The sequence below is a fragment of the Crotalus tigris genome, unplaced genomic scaffold, assembly GCF_016545835.1.
Source record: "Crotalus tigris isolate CLP2741 ecotype Arizona unplaced genomic scaffold, ASM1654583v1 scf7180000018540.1288718, whole genome shotgun sequence".
NCBI lineage: Eukaryota > Metazoa > Chordata > Lepidosauria > Squamata > Viperidae > Crotalus > Crotalus tigris.
In genome coordinates this window covers 1,209,210-1,231,509 of record NW_024097064.1, presented here as the reverse complement: position 1 = coordinate 1,231,509, position 22,300 = coordinate 1,209,210, and the positions used below count along the sequence as shown (strand labels likewise).

At 39.1% G+C, this 22,300-nt stretch overlaps 1 protein-coding gene across 4 annotated transcripts in view; it reads left to right on the top strand.

Annotated features, from left to right (window-relative positions):
- The window catches only part of HUS1 (HUS1 checkpoint clamp component), a 52,156-nt gene that overhangs the window by 13,585 nt on the left and 16,271 nt on the right, over positions 1–22,300 (top strand). For 2 of the 4 annotated variants that reach the window (XM_039353941.1, XM_039353939.1), the window contains exons 3-6: positions 2,625–2,801; positions 3,929–4,036; positions 9,943–10,017; positions 17,169–17,268. In XM_039353941.1, coding sequence (XP_039209875.1) covers positions 2,625–2,801; positions 3,929–4,036; positions 9,943–10,017; positions 17,169–17,268 — 460 coding nt within the window. The remainder of the gene's footprint in view (positions 1–2,624; positions 2,802–3,928; positions 4,037–9,942; positions 10,018–17,168; positions 17,269–22,300) is intronic. The other 2 variants (XM_039353942.1, XM_039353940.1) reach the window with 2 other exon arrangements.

Sequence of the window (22,300 nt, the reverse complement as noted above, 5' to 3'; positions counted from 1 at the left end):
CGATCTTTACCCTGTCGGCCCGAAGGAGATACTCGGTGCACAGAGGATGCTGCTGCTCCTCTACAACTATCTGAAACGCCTCCTCAACGGTAGACACTCCTCCAGAGCGTCTTTTTGACCCTCTCAGGTCTACCGGCAAGGAAAACTTGGTCGGCAAAGGGACGATTCCCTTCGTCCGACCACACCGCCGTGAACCGGAACCGGAAGCCCATCCTCTTCCTCCTGCAGGCAGACTGCGGCTTATTGAGCCGGGCGGCGCCTCACCGCATGTGTCCTCAGACGGAGGAGCTGGGCAGCCATGGCTCTTGCTCCCCTTCAACATCCATCTGCCCGAGGCCTGTGCTCAGTGCACCCGCCTGGCTGACAACAGGCTGGAGAGTACAGGATGGCTGCAGCTGCCCCAGGATGAGGGGGAGGCAGGGTAACCACTCCCAATGTCTGCAGGAGAAGAAGCATCATGGAGGCTCCCTGCGCAGTCCAGCCCAGCGCCATGTGTGTCAGACCCAACCCTCGCAGAGTGCCCTTCTCCCACTGCCCTGACCCATTTCCTTACCTCTGCCCGGCTTGTTCTGTGGCCTCATTGCAGCAGCATTGGGCAGGAGATGGCAAACGGGGCTTACTGAGGATTGAGTTGTGTTTGCTGCCGCCGCCGCTGCCCTTGGAGCTGGCAATCAGCAGGGCCCCATCACAGGAGGACTCGGCACTATTGTCTAGCCCTACGAAGACCACCTTCTCACCTGAGCTGCCTGGATTCATGCCCCGTTGTGTGACTTCTGCAGCGTTGGTGGTGTGGAGACTGATTGCGGGCTCAGAGTGAGTGTGAGTGGAGCAGTCATGCAGGGCAGAGGTGCTGCCTGGGGCCGGAATGGAGCCGCATGGGATTGCAGGGTGGCAGCGACAGCACGAAGGCTAATCGCAGGCGTGAGTGGGACAGCCGTGCAGGGCAGAGGTGCCCGGGGCCGGAGTGGGGCAGCGGCATGGTAGCTGCAGAGCCAGGCGAGGCGGTGGCGGCAGCAATGACTGGGTTGTTTTGATCAAAGCAGAGGCACCAGCGCGGAGGAGTCAAGGAGTGGCGCCCACAATCTGCCTGGCCTCCACTCAGCCTGCTTTGCTCTGCTCCTGGCCCCCCTGCACCCACCGTTAACTCTTCCGCCACTATGTAGGGTAAGGTTGCTGCCCCCGCTCCCGCCCAGATGCCCTCGACTCCCCCAAGCATTTTTTTACTAACCTGCCTTTCAGCTGCATCCTGTTTCTCCATTCACTTATCAGCCTTCGCTATTTTTTTTTATTCCACAAACACATAGTGAAGGCTGAGAAGCGAATGGAGAAACGGAATGCAGTTGAAAGGCAGGTTAGTAAACGAATGCTTGGGGGAGGTGAGGGAATCTGGGCAGGAACGGCAACCTTACCCTGCACGGCTTTGGCAGGTATCTGACGTGGAGGAAAGCAACAAGCCCCGCCCCACCCCTTGCATGGAACGCCCTGCTCCCGCTGCTCCCCCCAACCCCGCATGGCACGTTTTTTCCAGCTCCGACACGTTACTTCCTCCACCGCTATATGGGACTGAAAATAAAGTTCAATCAAGCAATTCCAACTTTGCGAGATCTTTTTTTTCCCCCGCAAGAAGTTAAAATTGATTGAACCTTTTCTTTTGCACACAGTGGCAGAGGCCTAGGACTGGGGCAATGACGCACATGCCCACAGAGAAGGCTCTGCGTGCCATAGGTTCGCCACCACGGTTATAAGTGCTACATCGCGGGAGACTTTTAAGAAGAGACTGGACTGACACTTGTCTGGAATGGTATAGGGCCTTCTCCTGTAGCAGGAGGTTTGGCTAAAAAACCTCTAAGGCCCTTTCCAACTCCATATTACTTTATTTGGAGAGACAGAACAACTGCTATGTGATAATAACAAATTCTGAGTCCATAGCAGTAAATCATGCAAGCAATGATAACATAATATAGGTTGAATTTAAAGAGCTTTCTTCTCCCATTCTTAATTGTCTCTAGATGGTAGCATTTTTTGTCACTGCAGGTTAGCAGCATATCTGCAGAAAATTCAAAGGAGAGCTGATGGTCAGTTGCTTGCATTATATACATTTCTGATCTAGAGATTTATTTAATCTGTGCATCTTCCAGCAAAGTAAAGTTGAACATTTTATATATTTAGGGTTGAATAAAATATATACATTATACTTCCTTTTTATTCAAACTGAAGACTTTATTTGAAAAAAAGCTTCTACTAAACTATAGAAATAATTACAGTCAGGATATATAATATTTTGTTGTGAGACTTTATTATGAGTTGGAAGATTTTAAATGAAAATGTTGATGATTTTTTCATGTGTACTTTTTGTTTAATTAGCTATTATATGCTGTGGGTTGTTACTATCTGGTTTGTAGATGTTTGTAAGTTAATGCTTTTGACTATACTGAACTTGTTTTATAGTTCATACTAAGTAAAGTCTCAGGATTACATTCATGACTATAGCAGCTACTTTACTTATATATACTCAACCTATGAGAGCAAAAGAAAAACCAATACCATACAAAATGCTTTTAAATGAAGCCCAATATTAATAGCACTAGCCTTATCAGCATCTCTGCTTTCTAAAATTGTTCTAGATGAACTTCTTTGATGAATTCCAGATGGAGGGTGTCTCTGCAGAAAATAATGAAATTTATTTAGAACTGGCACCTGAAAACCTTTCCAGGGCTTTTAAAACTGCCCAAAATGCCAAGACAGTGAAAATCAAATTGACTAATAAGCAATGTCCTTGTCTTACAGTAGCCATGGAGCTGGTGAGTAGAGAAATATTCTTAGTCTAATGTCGGTCTTATCAAACGAGAATTGCAATGTATTCAAGTGTTTGGCCATTAATAAGATGTACAGTTGTGTAAATGCTCATGGCACAGTAACTTCTTTTACAGCATAACTTTTACACAGGGGAGTCTTCATATTGTTGATATAGTTATTCTTGTTATTGTGGGATTTTAGCTCTTTTGAAGTCCCCAAGTTCACTTTCTTTCAACCAGTGGTACGGGTACCATCTGTGGTACATTGGCACCTGGCAGGTGGTACGCGACCATCCTAGAAAAGTGGTAGCAGAGGAGGGGAATGAGCTGAACTGGTGGCAGCATCCCACAAGCCTGAGCGAGAGATGGCTGGAGCTGCAAGGCTACCAGGGCTCAGCGGAAGCACTGGGATCAGCGCCAGGCTCCAGCTGGAGCTCGGCGCTGATCCTGGTGCTTCTGAGCCCAGAAGAAGCGCTGATCAGCTGGAATGTTGCAGCATCTACAGGGTCTTGTGATTTACATTCAGATTCTTGGCAATTGATTCATATGGAGCCTGGCGCTGATCCTAGTGCTTCTGCTGAGCGCTGATAGCCCTGCAGCCCCAGCTATCTCTCACTCAGGCTTGTGGGATGCTGCCACCGGTTCAGCTCATTCCCCTCCCCTGCTACCACTTTTCTAGGATGGTCATGTACCACCTGCCAGGTGCCAATGTACCACAGGTGGTACCCGTACCACTGGTTGAAAAGCACTGGACTAGATGATCTACAAAGTTCCTTCCAACTCTGTTATTCTGATTCTGATTCCAGGTGGCAATCATTCCATATTTGATTTCCAGGACTTTGAAAGTTGATTTCTTGAAAATTTGGCTGAAAGACATCTGGCCCAAGCAAACTTTCAGAAGGAAATGATTGATTAAGGGTGACCATGTTTCATTGTAACTATCCACATATGATTGAAGAGAAGAGATAACTTTATGGACCAATTTTGACAGGCTTGAAGTCATGGTGTTACTTGCAGTTATGAAGGAGTTGCTTACTGATGTAAAATAGATATGGATAATTGCAGTGAAATATGATAATTCTTTAAATAGCCAAAAATTATTCTTTTGGTCATGTGAAGTTTCTTTCTTCTAGTCTTCCTTGTCAACCAGTAGCCGCTTTGTGACTCATGACATTCCTGTAAGGGTTATCCCCAGAAAGTTGTGGAATGACTTCAGAGAACCCAGTGTGCCCAACTTTGATGTAAGTAACTTGATTTTCAGATAATTGAAGTAGCTTTTAAAAATACTGTTTTATTTGGTTTCTTCTCAAATTTAAGCTTTACTGCAGCAAATTTCTTATGATTTGATACCAGTGAACATTTTTATCTGGACTCTTTCCAATACTTTGTGTCATTTTCATATTGATTTTTATGCATTGGTTCCATGCATCAGATTATAGAGGTACTTCCAAATATAAAACTGTAATACAAACCAAGGTTTAATTCCAGAAAACATTACAGGTGACACTGAAGAGTAGCTTGAAATCATAAACAAAATTAATCATAGTCAAATCATGATCAAAGGACAAAACAAAAATATCTCACATAGCATAGAAACTACATTTCTTAAGTTCAAGATTCCCTACCACAAGCCAATTCTCAAACATGGGCTATAGAAACCCTTGTATTACTCAGTTGATATTCATTAACCTCATCTCACTAAGTTATTAATCTTAATACAGTTAATACTTATTAAGTCAGAACTGGAACATTTTCGAATGGACTTTATTGCCAAGGTGGTCAGCCTGATTCTTTTTTTTCACATGTTCTAGGTAGTTTCTTGGAGTATTGAGACAAGTCTTGATTCTGGTTCAAGTCTTAAGCCAGAATCAAGTTCATTGATGCAGATAGCTAAGTAGAATTTTTCTCTGAGAGTTGGCCCACACTCAGGCCATGTAAATACTTACATGTAAATACTTACTTACTTTGACTTCCGGTTCCGGGTTGCGGCACAGGCGGTCGCGCGGAGTGAGTTGTCTCTTCAACAGCTGGTTTCCCTTCACCAGTAGGCCCTCAATAGGGTCGAAAAGTCACCCTGGAGGGGCGACTACCATTGAGGAGGCCCCTCGTCTGACTGCAGAAGAGCGGCAGCTCCTTCCGCGGTCTGAGCCAGCTCCTTAGGGCCGACGGAGAAAAGATCGGCCAGTAACATGACCGATCACTTAGCCGTACCAGCCAAAAGTCAGAAGAACAGCTAAGCATAAAGAAACACCGTGGAGGATCCAGGTGAGACCTTTCCTTCCCTCTCTTTCCGTAACTATTTTCCTATAAAAAGCCTCTGAACTACTTCCCTGATTTAAGAGAGCGGCGTCTGTTTACTTGGGAAAAAGAGCTCTGGAAACAAAGGAATAAAATAGCTAACTTTTAATGACTATTTAATTTTTTGGATACCTTGCGGTCCTGAAAATATTCCTATTATAGAACATTATTACTATTTTACTTATTATGCTGGAGATATTTGGGTTTTTTTCTTTTCTATTTTCCTAATGAGATAAAATTTTATTAATTTGGAAAAATGACCTTATAGTCTACTGAGGACATCGTGTGGCAAAAATTGTTACTGCAACTGTATTTCCTTTTGATGTTTGAAGATGGATTTGACCTTCAAATGATAATAAAAGGGAAAAGATAAAGGACTTGAAACAGCTGGGTGGTGAACTTGTTTACTAGAAATTGTGGAGGTGAATATTTGTTGACTTTTAGTAAATATAGCCTCCACTAAAAGATTAAAAGACTATTTCACCACTGAAATGGAAGAATTTTACCCACAGCTTGATTAAGAGCTTATATTGGAAAAAATTCTGGAAGCTACGGAGTACATGAAATCTTGGAGAAATATTAAAGATGATATTTCAGAACCACAAATTGAATCTCAAACCTTAATGGATCAATCTATAGGCCAAGGAACAATAGATGAGGAACTGATTAGCTCCAAAGAGGCTTGTATACAACAAAACCTCAAACTGATTTTCAGATCCCAATTGATTACACCATAAGTCAAAAAACAAGAGAAAAGGAATCAATTAATGCAGAAGAGGATATTAAACAGCCCTACGTACAATTCATGGAGAATCCTGATGACAAAAGAATGACTTTAATTGAGATACCTGCAGACTTAAAAGCAACAGGAACTGACTTTCAGACACGAGTTACTGAAAACTGTGATAATCAACTAGTAACCACAACATGGAATAAAATTGATTACACCACTCAGATGGTACTGGAAGAAGGGGAAGAGAACTTTGACCAAACTGAAAGGTCGATAAATACCTCTACTCAAATACTGAGATTTGATGATACGGAAGCTCTGTTATGGAAACTGGTCTGGCACAGAAAGAAAGCCAGGGTTAGATTTAAAAATGCGGCTTAAAATTTCACTTAATCGGTAAAAAAGGCTTTAGAGATCTAGACTGATTTAATAATGAACTCAGTATGCAAATTTAGTAAGAAGATATTTCTTGTAATAATATGTTTGTCTTAGGATAACTATTTGGATGGGATCTAAACCTTACCTAATAGGTTAAAAAGATTTTTTAAAGATATAGATTGATTAATAGAATATATATATCTAAAATAGAATAGAAATGTATTTTTTATTGAAAAGTTTTATACAAGTTTTAAACAACATCCCCCCCAACAAATAACCCCCTCCCTCCCTCCCCCCCTCACTTCCCAAAACTGGTTACAGGGTTACAAATAAACAAACAAATTCTAAATAAACTTATCCAACTATACAAATAATAAAATCGATAATATACTTTAACTCAAATACAAAAAAGGGAAAAAAAACAATATAAGCATTTCCAAATTAAAAACTATAAATAATACATAATCTGCATAATGCATTTTAAACCCATATCATAACTCATATTTACTCTACATATAATTTATCCATCTTCACCTCACTCTCTCTCAATATTTCTTTTAAACAACCATTCGTCCATAATAAACACAAAATTTTCCCTCCAATATAACCTAACCAACAAACTTACGTTCGATAAAATTGGCTCTTTGCTTTTTACCCCTAAGAAAATATATTAATACCCTCCTACTTAAAAAGTTTCACCAAACCATTCATCTTCTAAAATTCTCACCAACAGAGATCATTAAAATTTTGAATTCTTTTACACATTTACCCATAATATCTCATAATTATTTTTCACTTTAAATTAAAAATTTATAATATATATACTCCCAAATATTTAAACTTTTCCACTAAATCAACACCTTCTATTATTCTTTTACTTTACATCTACATACTACACAAATCATTCACTGTTCCTTTAAAACATACTAAATACAAATCATTCACTTTTCCTTTAAAACATCTTCTATCTCAAAAAACTACTACAAAAGTTCATCATTTCCTTTTCTTTATTCCAACATCCATCTTCTGCAGTTCTTTTAATTTACATCTATAGGCTGCACGAATCATTCTCGGTTTCTTTAAAAAATCTTCTGTTCAAGAGACTGCTGCAAAGGTTCAGCCTGTTTGTCTCCCATATCCAATACATAGCACTTTCAACTGACTGCTCTTCCAACTTTTCTTTTATTATCTCAGGTCGTAAAGATAATGGAGAACCCACCTTCAAAACTGAAATATAAAAATCTTTCGCCTTTGACATTGTATTAAGTCTATAATATATCCCCGCATAATTCAGGACTATTCCAATTGGTATATCCCATCTAAATCGAACCTGGCGTTTTTGGAGCTCATCAACCAAAAAAGCAAAATCCTTTCTTTTTCTAAGAATTTTTGAAGGTATTTCTTTTAAAATTATAACATCTTGAGCTGCAATTTGAAATCTCTGCTTATAAAAAGCCTATAAAATTTCATTATGAAGTGATCTCCTAGAAAAATAGATAACCACATCTCATGGCAAATTCCTTTGTCTCGCAACCCTAGAATTAACCCTAAAAACTTTTTCTGTCTCTCTCAATATTTCTTCAGGCTCAGCCCCCAAAATAAGAGCTATATCTTTTACCACCACTTGTCTCAAATCCTCTTGAATATTTTCCTTCATATGCTCATCCAGAAGATCTATGTGACCAACAAACTTTTGAAACGCAAACGCTATGTCCTCTGTCAATTTCATGAATTTATTTTCAATAAAAACCTCCATCTCTTCTTTAATCTGTCGTGCCTTTTTTTCCAAAGCATCCTATAAATCTTTAAGTATACATGCTGGAGACAATGGAGAAGGTGGTGGAAACTTAGACTTAGCTTGCTGAGCTGTCTGCATTACCAGGAAGATCGAGGCTTTAGAACAGTGGTTCTCAACCTGTGGGTCGGGACCCCATTTGGGGTTGAATGACCATTTCACGGGGGTCGCCAAACAAGACTGTCCACCATTTTTTCCTCCTTTTATTTGGCCACACCCCTGGCACCCGGTGATGTATAAGTGGTTGGGGGTCACCACAACATGGGGAACTGTATTATGGGGTCGTGACATTAGAAAGGTTGAGAACCACTGCTTTAGAAGCAACAGAAGCTCCAAGACGCTTTGAAGCCATTTTATTTTTAAGACCACTTGTAAAAAGTCTGCTAAAAATCTTATAAAATCAACAAATACCCCCCCCCCAAAAAAAGAAAAAAGGAGAAGGGGAAAAAATACAAAAGCCCCCTTAAAAGAAAAAAAGAAGATTCTTGCAATTTATACAAATACAAAATCTGTTACATTGTTCCAAGTAGAAGTTCTGGTCCTTTCACTCAAAGAATCAACATCTCAGCGCCATTTTTCACCACTCTTAATTAAAGGAAGAAGAAGATAAGTTCTTTTCCAGAGTTAAAGTCCGAAATAATCCCCATTTTAGTCTCTCCTGGTCAGCTGTGTCTGCTTTAAATTTTACTCACAAGTTCATTTTAAGCGCAGATGTGGAAGCAGTGTCTAGCTTTTCCCTGGAAAAATCAGGGCAAAGGCATCCTGGAATGTGGAGAACACCCCAGACTCCGTGGGAGCTCTCACCCTCTGACCACCAAAAAAGAAAACTTTGGGGCCTCAGGGAGCTCTACCACTATCTGAGGAAAGCTCACCTCCTCCCCTTTGCCCGGAGAGAGAGGTTCCAAGCCGCGAGACAGCTGTTGCTCGCTGTCTCAGCTGGCTTTGACACATCCCAGGGCGGACGTCTGAAGAAAGCCGCCATCGCCACGGCCGTCACCACCGGAAGTCCAGAAATGTAGTTTTTAAATAATATTTTTTTTGATAGGATAACTATTTTGTAATGGAAGGAGAATAAGAGGGATTTATGACAAGAGAAGAAATGGTATTAATAAATAACTTATTAGATTAAGAAATAGAATATATGTGGAAAATACAAGAATGTTACTGTTGGAATAATATGTGCATTTTAGATATAACTATTATGTTAGGAAAAAAGGGAAATGAGGGACACCCGAAGTGTTAATAATATGTTTATTTAAGGCTAAATTGGAAAATGGTAATTGTAAATTAGTAAAGCTCAAAAACAGGATTTGGATTTTTATAGATGAAATGTTATTGATGATTGTTTTGATTGATTGAATTTTATTTAGAAACGTATTAATTTGAATATGTTATATTATTCGAGGGAAATAGAGAGGGAACTTTTAAAGAATTAACCTGAGTTATATATGTATGATTCTGTTTTTGGATGATTGATTACCCCATCACCACGTTGTTTCTTAAGCACTTTGATGTAAAAATTAAAAAACCAGTAAAACTTGCTTTAAAAAAAATACTTTGACCCAGAGCAACTTCATCCAAAATTTCTGTTTTATAAAGCAAAGATAAACAGACACTTTTCTTTAAAGCCACAAGAGAAGGCTTTTAAACTTTGCTGACTGTCCTTCCTTACATCTAGAATCCTCATTTGAAGAATGATGTAGGAAGGAAAGAGATATATTTATCAGGGTAACCTGGTTCACAGTTTAGCTATATATATTTTTTTACTGAGCTACATTTGGGTGAATTCACCCAAAACCATATACAATTCAATCCTGTGCTAAACTGAGGAATGTCACTTGATTCTAAATTAGCTTCATTCTCCATGGGATAATGTATCATCCTGGAAAGTATGTTACTACTAAGATATTCCTAGGTCATCTAGTGCTACTGATCTTATTTTGCAGGTCAGTATTTATTTACCTATGCTGAAAACCATGAAAAGTGTTGTGGAGAGAATGAAAAATCTCAGCAATTCTGTTGTAAGTTACAGTATGTTTAATTGTGAAGGCATATTTGGAAAGAGACCTAAATATAATTGAGTTGCATTTCTACTTAATTATAGCAGAATTTTGGACATACTATTTTAAAATGGTGTTTATATAATCAGTACCGTATATTCCGGTGTATAAGACGACTGGGCGTATAAGACGACCCCGGACTTTTGAGAAGATTTTCGGGGTTTAGAAAGTCGTCTTATACGCCGGAAAATACGGTACAATATTGAATTTCTGTTTATAGATGAGCACAATAGTAGCTCCATTCCTTTGCTGCTAGAAAGTGAGTGTTGCCCACCACTGCTTCCCTAATGCTTCCTGAACTCAGTTGGTATTTTTTTCCCATATATTTTACTGATTTAAATCACTTAATAGTTGGTAAACTGTGTTTGCTGGGTTTACATTTGTAAAGAAAAATCATTAACAATTGGTTTCTATAATCTATAATCCACATAGTACATTTAGTTGATTTCCCCCTTTCCCCAAAATGTCTTCTTTGCAAACCTTGAAATAATATAGTTCTTATTATTTTGATAAAATATATTTAATCTTTAAATATTCCATTTAATGTGCCTAGTCATCTCATCCTTTAAGTCTTATTCAAAACATTTTTTTCTTTTTTATATATTATAATTTCCTTAAATTCAGATACATTTAATTATCTAAAACATTTCCTTCATCTAGGCCATTTCAGCAGTATTATATTACTTATATCAAGAAATAAAATAAAAGGGGTGGGGAAAGCATACAGTATTATTTAAGGAATTCATTTCTCTTAGAATGACATATGTATTCAGAATCTTTTCTGTTTTTTAACCATATTCAAACAAATGTTTCTTTTTAAAATATTCTCTCTAGTAGATCCCACCATCTATTTTCTTAATTTTCACTTTGATCTTTTTCCTTTGACCAATATGATTTGCTGAATCAAAAAGTTTTTCCATATATTCATGACTGCTGCTATAGATATAAGAAGTAAATCGAATGTTTCTTTTTTTTTGTAGATGTAATGTCCTTAATTTATATAGCTTACTGTTTTCTACTATTTAATTGCTTTTCCTGAAAAAGAATAAAGTGATGGGCGATGTAGAAAAATGGGATTTTTGTATGCTTTGTCCTGTTAATGCTTATTTCTGTAAAAAAATAGGGCTGGCAACTAGGGGGCAGATTGGTTTTAAATTCAGAGAACAGCTACCCGTATATTCCAGGGTATAATTGTTGTTTCTTCCTGTCTCTTTGTTTCTCTCTCTGGACAGGATTCCAATCTTTTCCCTTCCATGAAAGCTCTGTAATTGTCATAAAATTCCATTGCTTTATGTGGTGTGTCCAATCTGTATCTTTTCCCATCCCAACTAATTAAAATCCCTTCTAGAATCAGCCATCTGAAATTCACTCCTTTTTTGGTTAATTTTCTAGTCAGGAATTGATATTCTCTTCGTATGTCTCTTATTCTCTGTGGGATCTGTTTCAGAACTACAGTCTCTTTTTCTTTATTTTGTAACAGATCATCTCTCACTTTTCTCAAAATCTCATCCCTTGTGGATCTTTTGACAAATCTAACATGTACCTCTCTGGGGACTTTATTTCTTCTCGCATAGCTTGAATTGACTCAGAATATTTGATCTAACTCTCCTTCCATTTCTTGTTTCCTGATTTCCAATGCTTCAGCAAATAGCTCCGTTATCAAATCCGCAAGATCCTCTTCTTTGTCCATTATTATATTTTGAAATCTTAGGACAGTGGTGGCGAACCTCTGGCACGCGTGCCAGAGGCGACATTCAGAGCCCTCTCTCTGGGCACGCTCGCCGTGCCCCAGAAATGGCAACCGTCCGTCTTCAACCAGCTGCCCACTAACTCACCGAGGTCCCACATGGCTGGATGCATCCCAGCACCCATGCGCTCACTGGCCTCTGTGTGTAAGGGCTGATGGTGTCAGGCAGCAGCCGCCCTGGCCCGTGCCTCACCTTGCCCTGTGACAATGGCACCCCCACCCTGCCTCAACTTGCCTTGCCTTACCCCACAGGACGAGTCTCCTGCCCGAGACCGCCCCACCTGCCAGAGACCCCCTGGATCTCCCCCAAACCTACCTGGCCCCCACAGGTGTCCCTCCCCAAGAGCAATATTGAGGTGATCATGCCCACCTTGGCCACACCCATCCAATCTGCCATGACCACCACAGCCATGCCCACCCAGTGGGCCATGCCCACCTGGCACCCGATAAATAAATGGGTTTTGGGTTGCAATTTGGGCACTCGGTCTCTAAAAGGTTTGCCATCACTGTCTTAGGAAGTAAGATGCCCTTTCCATTTCCATAATTGCAATTGAGTCTTCCATTTTTCTATTAATTGCATCAGCTTTTGATTCTCATCTATCAGTTCTGCCAACTTTTGGTCAGTATCTAGTGACTTATCTTCTACTTTTTGGATTCTTTGTTCATTTTTTGTAACCATCTCTTTGAAGTTTTCTAGTTGAGAGTCTATGTTATTAATTTTTTGGTTCATTTTATCAAGATTGTCTTTTGTCTCCTCATGGTTTTTCTTTGTATCTTTCTTATGTGAGGAAATTGCTTCTTGAATTGCTTGTAGAGTCGCTTGTATCTTCTGGAAACTACTAGCTTTTTCTTGTTGGAGCATTGTTTCAATTGATCTCTGGTACACCGGGCTTGCTGAGGCAGAGGATGGAGCTGAAGGCGCTTTCTTACCAGTTTTACTTAGATTCGGAACACTCATTTTGTTTCTACCCCCCAAACTCCATTTTCAAACTCTTAAGGCACACATGTCAAACTCATGACATCACGTGATGTTGGGCAATGTATTACAACAGTTTTGCCATTGTCAGCAATGGGGTGGGCGTGGCTTCCGGATAATGCATTCAGCTCATGGGTCGGCAGTTTGATATCCCTGTTCTAAGGCTTTCCCCCCCCATCCGCCTTCATCCAAGCCATTAACATTATATTCAACAGAGTATATCTTTCAAAATTATCTTAAACAGTTTTTTTTTATTTTGCAGTCACAGACCAAAATGCAAGTGCAACAAAAGAAAACACAAGAAGAATATAATCACAAACAATTAACACCAGAAGCCTTGGCTAAAGTGAATTACAACATTCTCCTCTAATAATTACAGCTCTTAAAAGAAATTTAGAAACCTGAGAAATAATATAGGAGGAGCCATCCCCTAGACAATATAAGGCCAAATTACTAACATTAGAACCAAAAGGATCAATTCTAAGGAGAAACAATAATTTAATTCTGGCTGTGTTATACATAGGGCAGTATGATAAGACAGTTTCAACTCCACAGTTTCACCTTCAGCCCTATCACAGGGGCATAGTCGCTCACTAAACAGGAGCCTCTTGAATCGCCCGTCGAGTAGTGCTAAGGGCAAGACATTGAAACGGGCTAGGGAAAAGACTCTTCTATACTTGGGGATGGTTAGAATATAGATATGATTGTTTGATTTCTGTGCTCTAGAGAACACCAATACTTTGGATTTGTCATAATTAATAGACAAATGGTTCTCAGCACAGTAGGACCCAAATGCAGAAAGTAATCTTTTTAGACCGAGCCTTGATTGTGATAGAAGGACTGCGTTGTCAGCATAAAGAAGAAGCGGAATCTTTGTATTTAATAATTTTGGGGCATGGGACTCAATGCGTGCAATGTAAGAGGCCAGGTCGGATAAGAATAAATTAAACAGAAGAGGGGCCAGGACACAACCCTGCCTAACTCCGCTCTCAATCGGGATAGAATTTGAAAGTTCTCGCTGCAAGCCGCACCTAACCTGGTTAGAGGTCTAATTATACAAAGATCTAATTAGGAACAAAAGACATCTGTCAATAGAACTTTTGTGCAATTTTGACCACAACAGTTCCCTAGGGACTGAGTCAAACGCTGCCTTTAAATCGATAAAAGCAGTAAAGAGTTTGCCACCTGGTGTAATAGCGTATTTGTCAACCAGGTGTGCTAAAACAAAACAGTGGTCCAATGTGGCACAGCCCTCTTTAAACCCAATCTGCTCTGCACCAATAATGTTAGACTCCTCAACCCCAATGAGGAGTCTACGTTGAAGATATTTAGCATACAATTTCCCAATAATGGAAAGCAGGCTTATAGGGCGATAATCGGCAGGGTTGTTCCTGTTTCCTCATTTAAAAACTGGAATAATAATTGCTAGACTCCAAGTCTAGACTACCAGAGGAATTAATATGGGTGAAAAGTGTTGCCAAAAGAGGAATCCACCACTCGGGATTGGATTTTAACAAAATGGGGGTTATAGCATCGGGGCCAGGGGCTTTGCCTAACTTAAGTTCTGAGATAATTTATTAATTTTTTGGTTCATTTTATTAAGATTGTCTTTTGTCTCCTCGTGGTTTTTCCTTGTATCTTCCTTATGTGAGGAAATTGCTTCTTGAATTGCTTGTAGAGTCACTTGTATCTTCTGGAAACTACTAGCTTTTTCTTGTTGGAGCATTGTTTCAACTGATCTCTGGTACACCAGGCTTGCTGAGGCAGAGGATGGAGCTGAAGGTGCTTTCTTACCAGTTTTACTTAGATTCGGAACGCTCATTTTGTTTCTACCCCCCCAAACTCCATTTTCAAACTCTAAGGCCGACATGTCAAACTCAAGACTTCACATGACGTCGGGCAATGTATTGCAACAGTTTTGCCTTTGCCAGCAATGGGGTGGGTGTGGCTTCCAGATAACGCATCCGCCCATGGGCCAGCAGTTTGATATCCCTGCTCTAAGGCTTTTCCCCACATCTGCCTTCATCCAAGCCATTAACATTATATTCAACAGAGTATATCTTTTAAAATTATCTTAAACAGTTCTTATAACCCTTATCTATAGTCTAGTCTCAAGATCTATAAGTCCTCAGAAAAAAAGGTGAGCAAAAACAAACAAGCGAAAAAAAGAGAAAAAAAATTATAGTTTACTTCTGAAGATAGAGTCCATTTCCAAAAACTGTTAGAGCAGATTAAATTGATAGTCATTAACTTTCTCCAAAATGCTTCTCCACAATTTCAATTTCCACTGTTGATAGGTAGTTCTACAAACCAATGTTTATAATTTATAATCCACTGGACTCTCCCCAACCAATAGGAGAGATGGAAAATGAAGAGGGAAAAGAAAAAGAAAAAAATGTCCCAAGGTTCAACTTTACTCCTGTACCAAAAATTAATCCAAAGTATCTTCCTTATAGAAAGTTCCTTCGCTCAGTCTATCCTTAAGTAGCCCTAATAATTAAAACAATATTTACAATCCAAATGGAGGGGACTCACTTCAAAAGACAATTATTCTGTATCCAAAGTTGCCCCTCAGTCAAAATTTATAATCCATGAAGACCTATTATTGAATTAGTGGTCTATTAGGCCTTCTTCAAGACGTTTTTCACTATTTCAGTTTCTACTGTCCACAAATAGTTCTCCAATCTGACGTTAAAAATTTATAATCCACACTCACTCTGTCTATTAAAGAACTTATAAAGATGCAGTTCCAACAGTACTTATAATCCAAAAAAAATACCAGATGGTTTCAAGGTAGCTTATATCTTTTAGTTATAATCCATCCTGCAGAACAAAAGGAAAAAAGAAAACAGCCCAGTTTTCAGTTGTAATCCACAGGACTATGAAGGTCAGGAACATCAAACATCAAAGAGTTTAAACTTCAAGTTATGTCCGGGCATCTAGCCAACTTTTACTTTTCTAGACAAAATATAGATAAGTTCAGTAAATATTTCAATGTAGTTCTTTGCCCTTGCCACTAGATGTCCTCAGATGTCACTTTGTAATTTTCCGGTTAGTTTAAACCAAGTTTAGTCCAATAATCTCCAAAAGTAATATAAAATAATATATAAAAAAGAGGTAAAAACCCGCAAACTTTTCTTTTTTCTGTTTCTGTTTGTTATATTTACAATGACGTTGTAGACTTCTCTGTTTCCTCCAAACACTTAAACTGCCGTTTTTTAGAAGGGAGGATAGATCCCTCCCCTCAGTTCCGGGAAATTGCTTCGGATGTTTTTTTTCCCCCGAAGACAGGTTTTCAAATTGTAGAGAAAAAAAGGAAAATAGTCTCACCCCAGTCCAAAATGTTGCTTATAATAAATTGATTCTCCTCCCGGCAGTCAGCAGCTTCTGACTGGCTACGTGGATGGAGCCAGTCTTTTTTCTGCTGCTCCGGAGGGCTCCTTGGATCAAGCGGGTCGGCTAACACCTTCTCACAATCTACAAGGGTCCCTCTTGGTCAGTCACCTCTACGGGGTGACTTTTGGTCCTTTTTGGACCCACAGTAGGCTGAAATTGAGCATGGGAACCAGAGCCTTGGTTTCCTCTGCCCGCCTCGCCGCGCGACGAAACCAGAAGTCCCACCTTTATTCTCAGTTCTTTTTCTATTTTTCCAGGCAACTGGGCATCCTCTTAAAAAAACTAGTTTATTTTTTTAAAAAATGCTATGAAGTTATATTGTATAAATAAAATGAAGCTAGTGACTGTAGCTTTTTTTCACCCAGTTCCCCTCTCCATTTTTTGGTAAATGATTCTTAATTACAGAAAATTAAAATAATAAAAATGTTAATTAAAAGAATCTAAGTTAACATCAAATGATCAAAAAACTTGGGAGGCATGTAGAAAGATACCAATAGGCATATTGATATTTGTAGACTTGCCTGGAAATGGGCTACAGAATAAAATAGAATAAAAAATAAACATACTCTTAAGAGTGTACAGCTTTACAATTCTTACAAATATTCCATATATACCTTTTTCTTTTGCATATTTACCAGACTGCTCGGACTCTTACAGTCTTTTAGTTAGTAGGGGGTGAGTGTATCCCTGGTGAAAAAGACTTCATTTATTTTAAAATTAAACAGCTCTTACCAGGATGACAATAATCTAGGTTAAGACGTGAATCTATTTAATTAGCAACTCTTTTATGGTTGTTCAGAGTACCAAGACTCATTCTTTGAAATTCTGCCTTCAAAACTACAGTATATGCTGAAGGTAACTCCACAAACACTAAGTGATCAGTTCAGGTTTCAGTGCAGTTTTTATGTTGCATAGTTGTATACATAAGCATCTAGTCAGAATGAACTGGAAAATGTTATTAATGGTTCTCAAAACTGATTTGTTTCCATGTAGGTAATAGAAGCAAATCTAAATGGAGATATGGAATTGAAAATAGAAACTGATCTAGTATGTATTACAACTCACTTTAGAGACCTTGGAAATCCTCCTTGGGGTAAGCATTTTACTTTTTTTTTTTTTCAGACCAGGAGAGATTTCACAGGTCTTTATAAATGAAATAGTACAATGAGACTAGGAATATAGTCCCACTGAAAAGAGAGTGCTTCACATCTGCATATAGCACTATACTACACATCACAGAATTGCAGAGACCACGAAGATTATGTTGTTCAGTGCTCTTGAATGTTATCCATGATCTTACTGCGAACACAGTAGCCACCTTGGCATTACAGTACAGATTTGGATTGGCTTAGACTAGAGAAAGGTGTTCTACAATGATGTGGACTTGGCTTGATTCATCTCACAATAGCAGATTGTTAAAGTTTCTGGAATTTGGTGATTTGGTTGAGAGCAGAACTGAACCACTATCCAGTGTTTCCCTGAAAATCAGACATTAGCTTATATTTTTGGGGATACCCAAAATGCACTAGGGCTTATTTTTTTGGGGGTGGAGCTGTCCCATGTGCCCCGCACCCATTTACCTCAGGCACCCTGTACCCAGGCCGCTCTTGAATAGAATAGAGCTGGAAGGGACCTTGGAGGTCTTCTAGTCCAGCTCCCTACTCAAGCAGGAGAACCTATACCATTTCAGGCAAGTTACTGTCAATCTCTTTTTAAAAACCTCCAATGATGGAGCACCCACAATTTCTGAGGGTAATCTGTTCCAGTAGTTATTTGTCCTCACCACATAAGTTCCTCCTTAATTCCAGGTTGCTTCTCTCTTTGATTGGTTTCCAACCATTGTTTCTTGTTCTGCCCTCTGACACTTTGAATAATAATCTGATCCCCTCTTCTTGGTAGGAGCCTCTCAAATACTGGAATACTGCTACCATGTCACCCCATTTGTTCTTTTCTTTAGATTAGCCAAACCCAAGTCCTGCAACTTTTATCCATATGTTTTAGTCTCCTGGTCTTTGATCATTTTAGTTGTTCTTCTTTGAATTTTTTCCAAAGTCTCAACATCTTTTTTGTAGTATGGTAATCAAAACTGTAGTATTCCAGGTGTTGTCTTACTAGGGTTTTATAAAGCAGTACTAATACTTCACATGATCTTGATTCTATGCCTCTGTTTATACAATCCAGGATTGTATTAGCTTTTTGGGCTGCTGCTGCACACTGCTGGTTCATGGTTAAGTGATCGTCCACTAGAATTCCAAGGTCCCTCTCCCAGTTACTTTTTTGAGCCAATCTTTAGTTATACCTTTGATTTTTCCTGCCTAGATGTAAAACTTTGCTTTTCTCCATATTAAAATTCATTTTGTTGGATAGGGCCCATTGTTCAAGTTTGTCAATGTCTTTTTGGATCCTGAGCTTTCTTCTGGGGTGTTAACTATTCCTGCCAGTTTAGTGTCATCTGCAAATTTGATGAGTTCCCTTTCTATTCCCTCATCTAAATTTATGAAGGTATTAAAGAGTACTTGGCCTGAGACGGAGCCTTGTGGTACCTCACTGCTTACTTCTCTCCATGTGGATGTGGTACCATCGAGGACTACTCATTGAGTATGGTTTGTCAGCCAGCTACAAATCCATCTGGAGGTGATGTTGTCTATTCCATCTTTTTTTTTTTTGTAAAAAAAATTTATTTTCAATTTTACAATGCATTACATTCATAAAAATACTTCAGATAAAAAATAAAGCAAATTGATACACACAACTTTCGGTATTGCTCACCCATTTCCCCCCAAACCACATCCACCCTCTAACCTACTTTCCTCTTTCCCTCTTCTTCCTCACTCTCCCCCTCTCCTTCTTCTCCTTAACCTTCCTACTTGCTTCTCCCCTTCTTCCTATCTTCTTGCTCTGGATGCGGTCCAGGGGAAATGCCCGAGCAATTCCTCTCTCCAAATTAAAACATCAATATTATATACAATAAAATTATTTCTACTTATTTGAACTACTTAAACTTGAACCCATTTCTTAAAATGTGTGACTTAAAGACCCAATCTACTTTCTTATCAAAAATTAAGTATGCATGCCAACCATATAATAAATCCCACCCTTCAAGAACAAGAATATTTTTATTTGTTAAATTAAGCCAGTCACTTATTAAAGTTAAAGTGGCCGCATCATAATATAATTTCAAATTAGGTGCTTTAAGTCTACCTCTTTCTCGAGCATCTTGTAAAATCTTAAACTTTACTCTTGATTTCTTCCCACTCCAAATAAATTTGTTGATACCCTTCTGCCACTCATCCAAATTAGCATCCTTCTTTAAAATAGGTATCATCTGAAACAAAAAAAGAAACTTTGGTAGAACATTCATCTTTACTACTGAAATTCTCCCCAGTAACGATAGTTGCAGTTTTTGCCAATCATTTAAATCTTTTTGAACTTTAACCCATAAGCGTTCATAATTGTTCTTATACAATTTTCCATTAGATGTTGTAATATATACTCCTAAATACTTAACCTTATTAGCTACTTCATAACCTGTTGCTTCAGCTATAAAATCTTTTCCCTTCATAGACATATTTTTCAATAATATTTTAGTTTTATTCTTATTCACCTTAAAACCAGAGACCTGTCCATACTGTGCTAAAATTTCAACCAAATCTTTGACCGAATCTGTTGGATTGGGATAACGTCACAACCAAATCATCAGCAAAAGGTCTCAGCCTGTAATCAATCTTACTTATTTTTATTCCTTTTAATCTAGATGAATCTTGGATTTTAATAAGTAAGTCTATTCCATCTTTTTATAGCTTACCAAGCAGTAGGTTGTGGTCTACTTTGTCAGATGTCTTACTGAAATCTAAGTATAGTATGTTCAGGGCATTTCACTGGTCTACTAATTTAGTCACTTTATCAAAGAATGAAATAAGATTGGTTTGGCATGATTTGTTTTTAACAAACCTGTGCTGGCTGCCAGTTATAACTTTGTTTGTTTCTAGATGTTCACAGATCTGTTTTTTTTATTATCTTTTCCAGTATCTTCACAGGTATTTAGGTTAGGCTGATTGATTTGTAGTTTCCTGGGTCTGTTTTTTTCCCCCCTTTCTTGAAGATGGGAACCACATCAGCCCTTTCCCAATCCTCAGATACTTTCCTGGTGATTTTTTAAAGATATGGTGCAATGGTTCCGGGATAACATCTGCCAGTTCCTTCAGAACTCTGGAATGTAATCTGTCGGGTCCCGGTGATATATATTCGTCAAGGTCGGATAAATCTTCCCATTTTCTTGCTTATTTTATTTTAATTTTTGTTTCTAGTTTGTCTTTTGCAGTTTTTTTGGTATATTGTACTATAATTTCTGTTTGTGTGAAGACTGATGCAAAGAATGAATTAAGCAGCTCTGCTTTCTCCCTACTGCTTGTTACTTCCTTTTAGTGAACCTATAGTTTCCTTGACTTTTTTTGTTATTAATATATTGAAAGAAACTTTTTTTTTAAATTATCCTTGACTTCTGTTGCAGGTCTTTGTTCATTCTGAGCCTTTGCTTTCCTGACTTCATCTTTGCATGTTCTGGTTGTCCGCTAATAATCAACCTTAATTATGTGCCCCTCTTTCCATTTTTTGTATTTGTCCTTTTTGTCTTTCAGTTTGTCAGAGAGATCTTTGTGCAGCCATGCTGGTTTCTTCTTGAATTTCTTATTTTTATTTTTCAGTGGTATTGTGCTGGACTTGGCTTTTATGATTGCATTTTTCAGAGTTTCCCACACTTCTTGAGTTTTCATCCATGGAATCTTTCCTAAGTTCTCTCTGAGTTTGTTAAAATCAGCTCTTTTGAAGTTTGAGACACTGGTTGGATTATTTTTTATTTCTTGTGTTTGCATTATACTCCCCATTCGGTGACCTCTTCCCACCAGTTCAATGACCTGGCTGTCCGCCGCCTCTTCCCTTTCATTTCCCTTCCAAGCTTATGGTAGCTCCTTCACCTTCCCAGGTGTCTTTAAGTCTTCCTTCCTTCCTTCCTTCCTTCCTTCCTTCCTTCCTTCCTTCCTTCCTTCCTTCCTTCCTTCCTTCCTTCCTTCCTTCCTATAGCAATCTCTGGTCTGCACTTTCTTGCTACCTTGCATCGGCCCACTCTTTCTTCTCTGTTCTGGAAATGGCCCTGTTTTCTGCCACAGAAAGGAAAAGAAAGGAGCTAAGGTCTAAAAAAACTATGCCAGCTGGAGCTGGGCGAGAAGATGTCACAATCCAATTATATTTCATCTCTAGTTATCAACTAAAGAAAACCCCACTTCTGCCTTCCCCGGATTCTATCATACAATGAAGGGAAGGGGGTGAACAAAGGGGCTTTATGGCTCTCACTTCCTTCAGTACACTTCAAAGGAACTGAATGTGGATCGCACCAAAAGGCCTAATCATAACAAAGGGGGCTATTACCTTTCATGTAGTTTTCTCTGAAGTCTTCATCCAGCCGGCAGTAAGGAAAAGGGGTGGGAGTGTAATGCCTGAGACTGTCGCTGGAAGTAGGGGGTGATTGGGTGGGGCTACTGGGAAACCCCTTAAAACCTTGAATGGGAGAGTTTGGACCCCAAGTCCTGTCTAGAACGCCTGCAACCATTTTCTCCTAATAAAGGATGCCTGTTGGAATAATTATTCCAAGAGTTCTGTCTTCTTAAGATGCAAAGTGGGGTGGATCTTTACATTAGACAGGACTTGGGGTGCTATCAATTCAAAGTCTTGCCATTTGGATTACAAGGGGGCCGTGCAGTCTTTATGCAATTAATCAATGACGTTCTAACGGAGCACCTGTTTAAGGGGGTCCTTGTTTACTTGGATGACATTCTTATCTTCACTGAAACAAAAGAGGAACATGTCAACCTTGTCAGAGCGGTTTTAAAGAAACTGCGAGCCGCTCACCTATATGCCAAACTCTCAAAATGCGAATTCCACCAGGAAAGGATAGACTACCTAGGTTATTGCATATCCCCCCAGGGCATTGAAATGGACCCAGAGAAGGTCAGAGCAGTATTAGATTGGGCACCACCCCGCACAAGAAAGCAACTACAAAGTTTCCTGGACTTTGCAAACTTTTACCGTCAATTCATCCCCTCATTTGCCCAGATAGCCTTGCCCCTCAC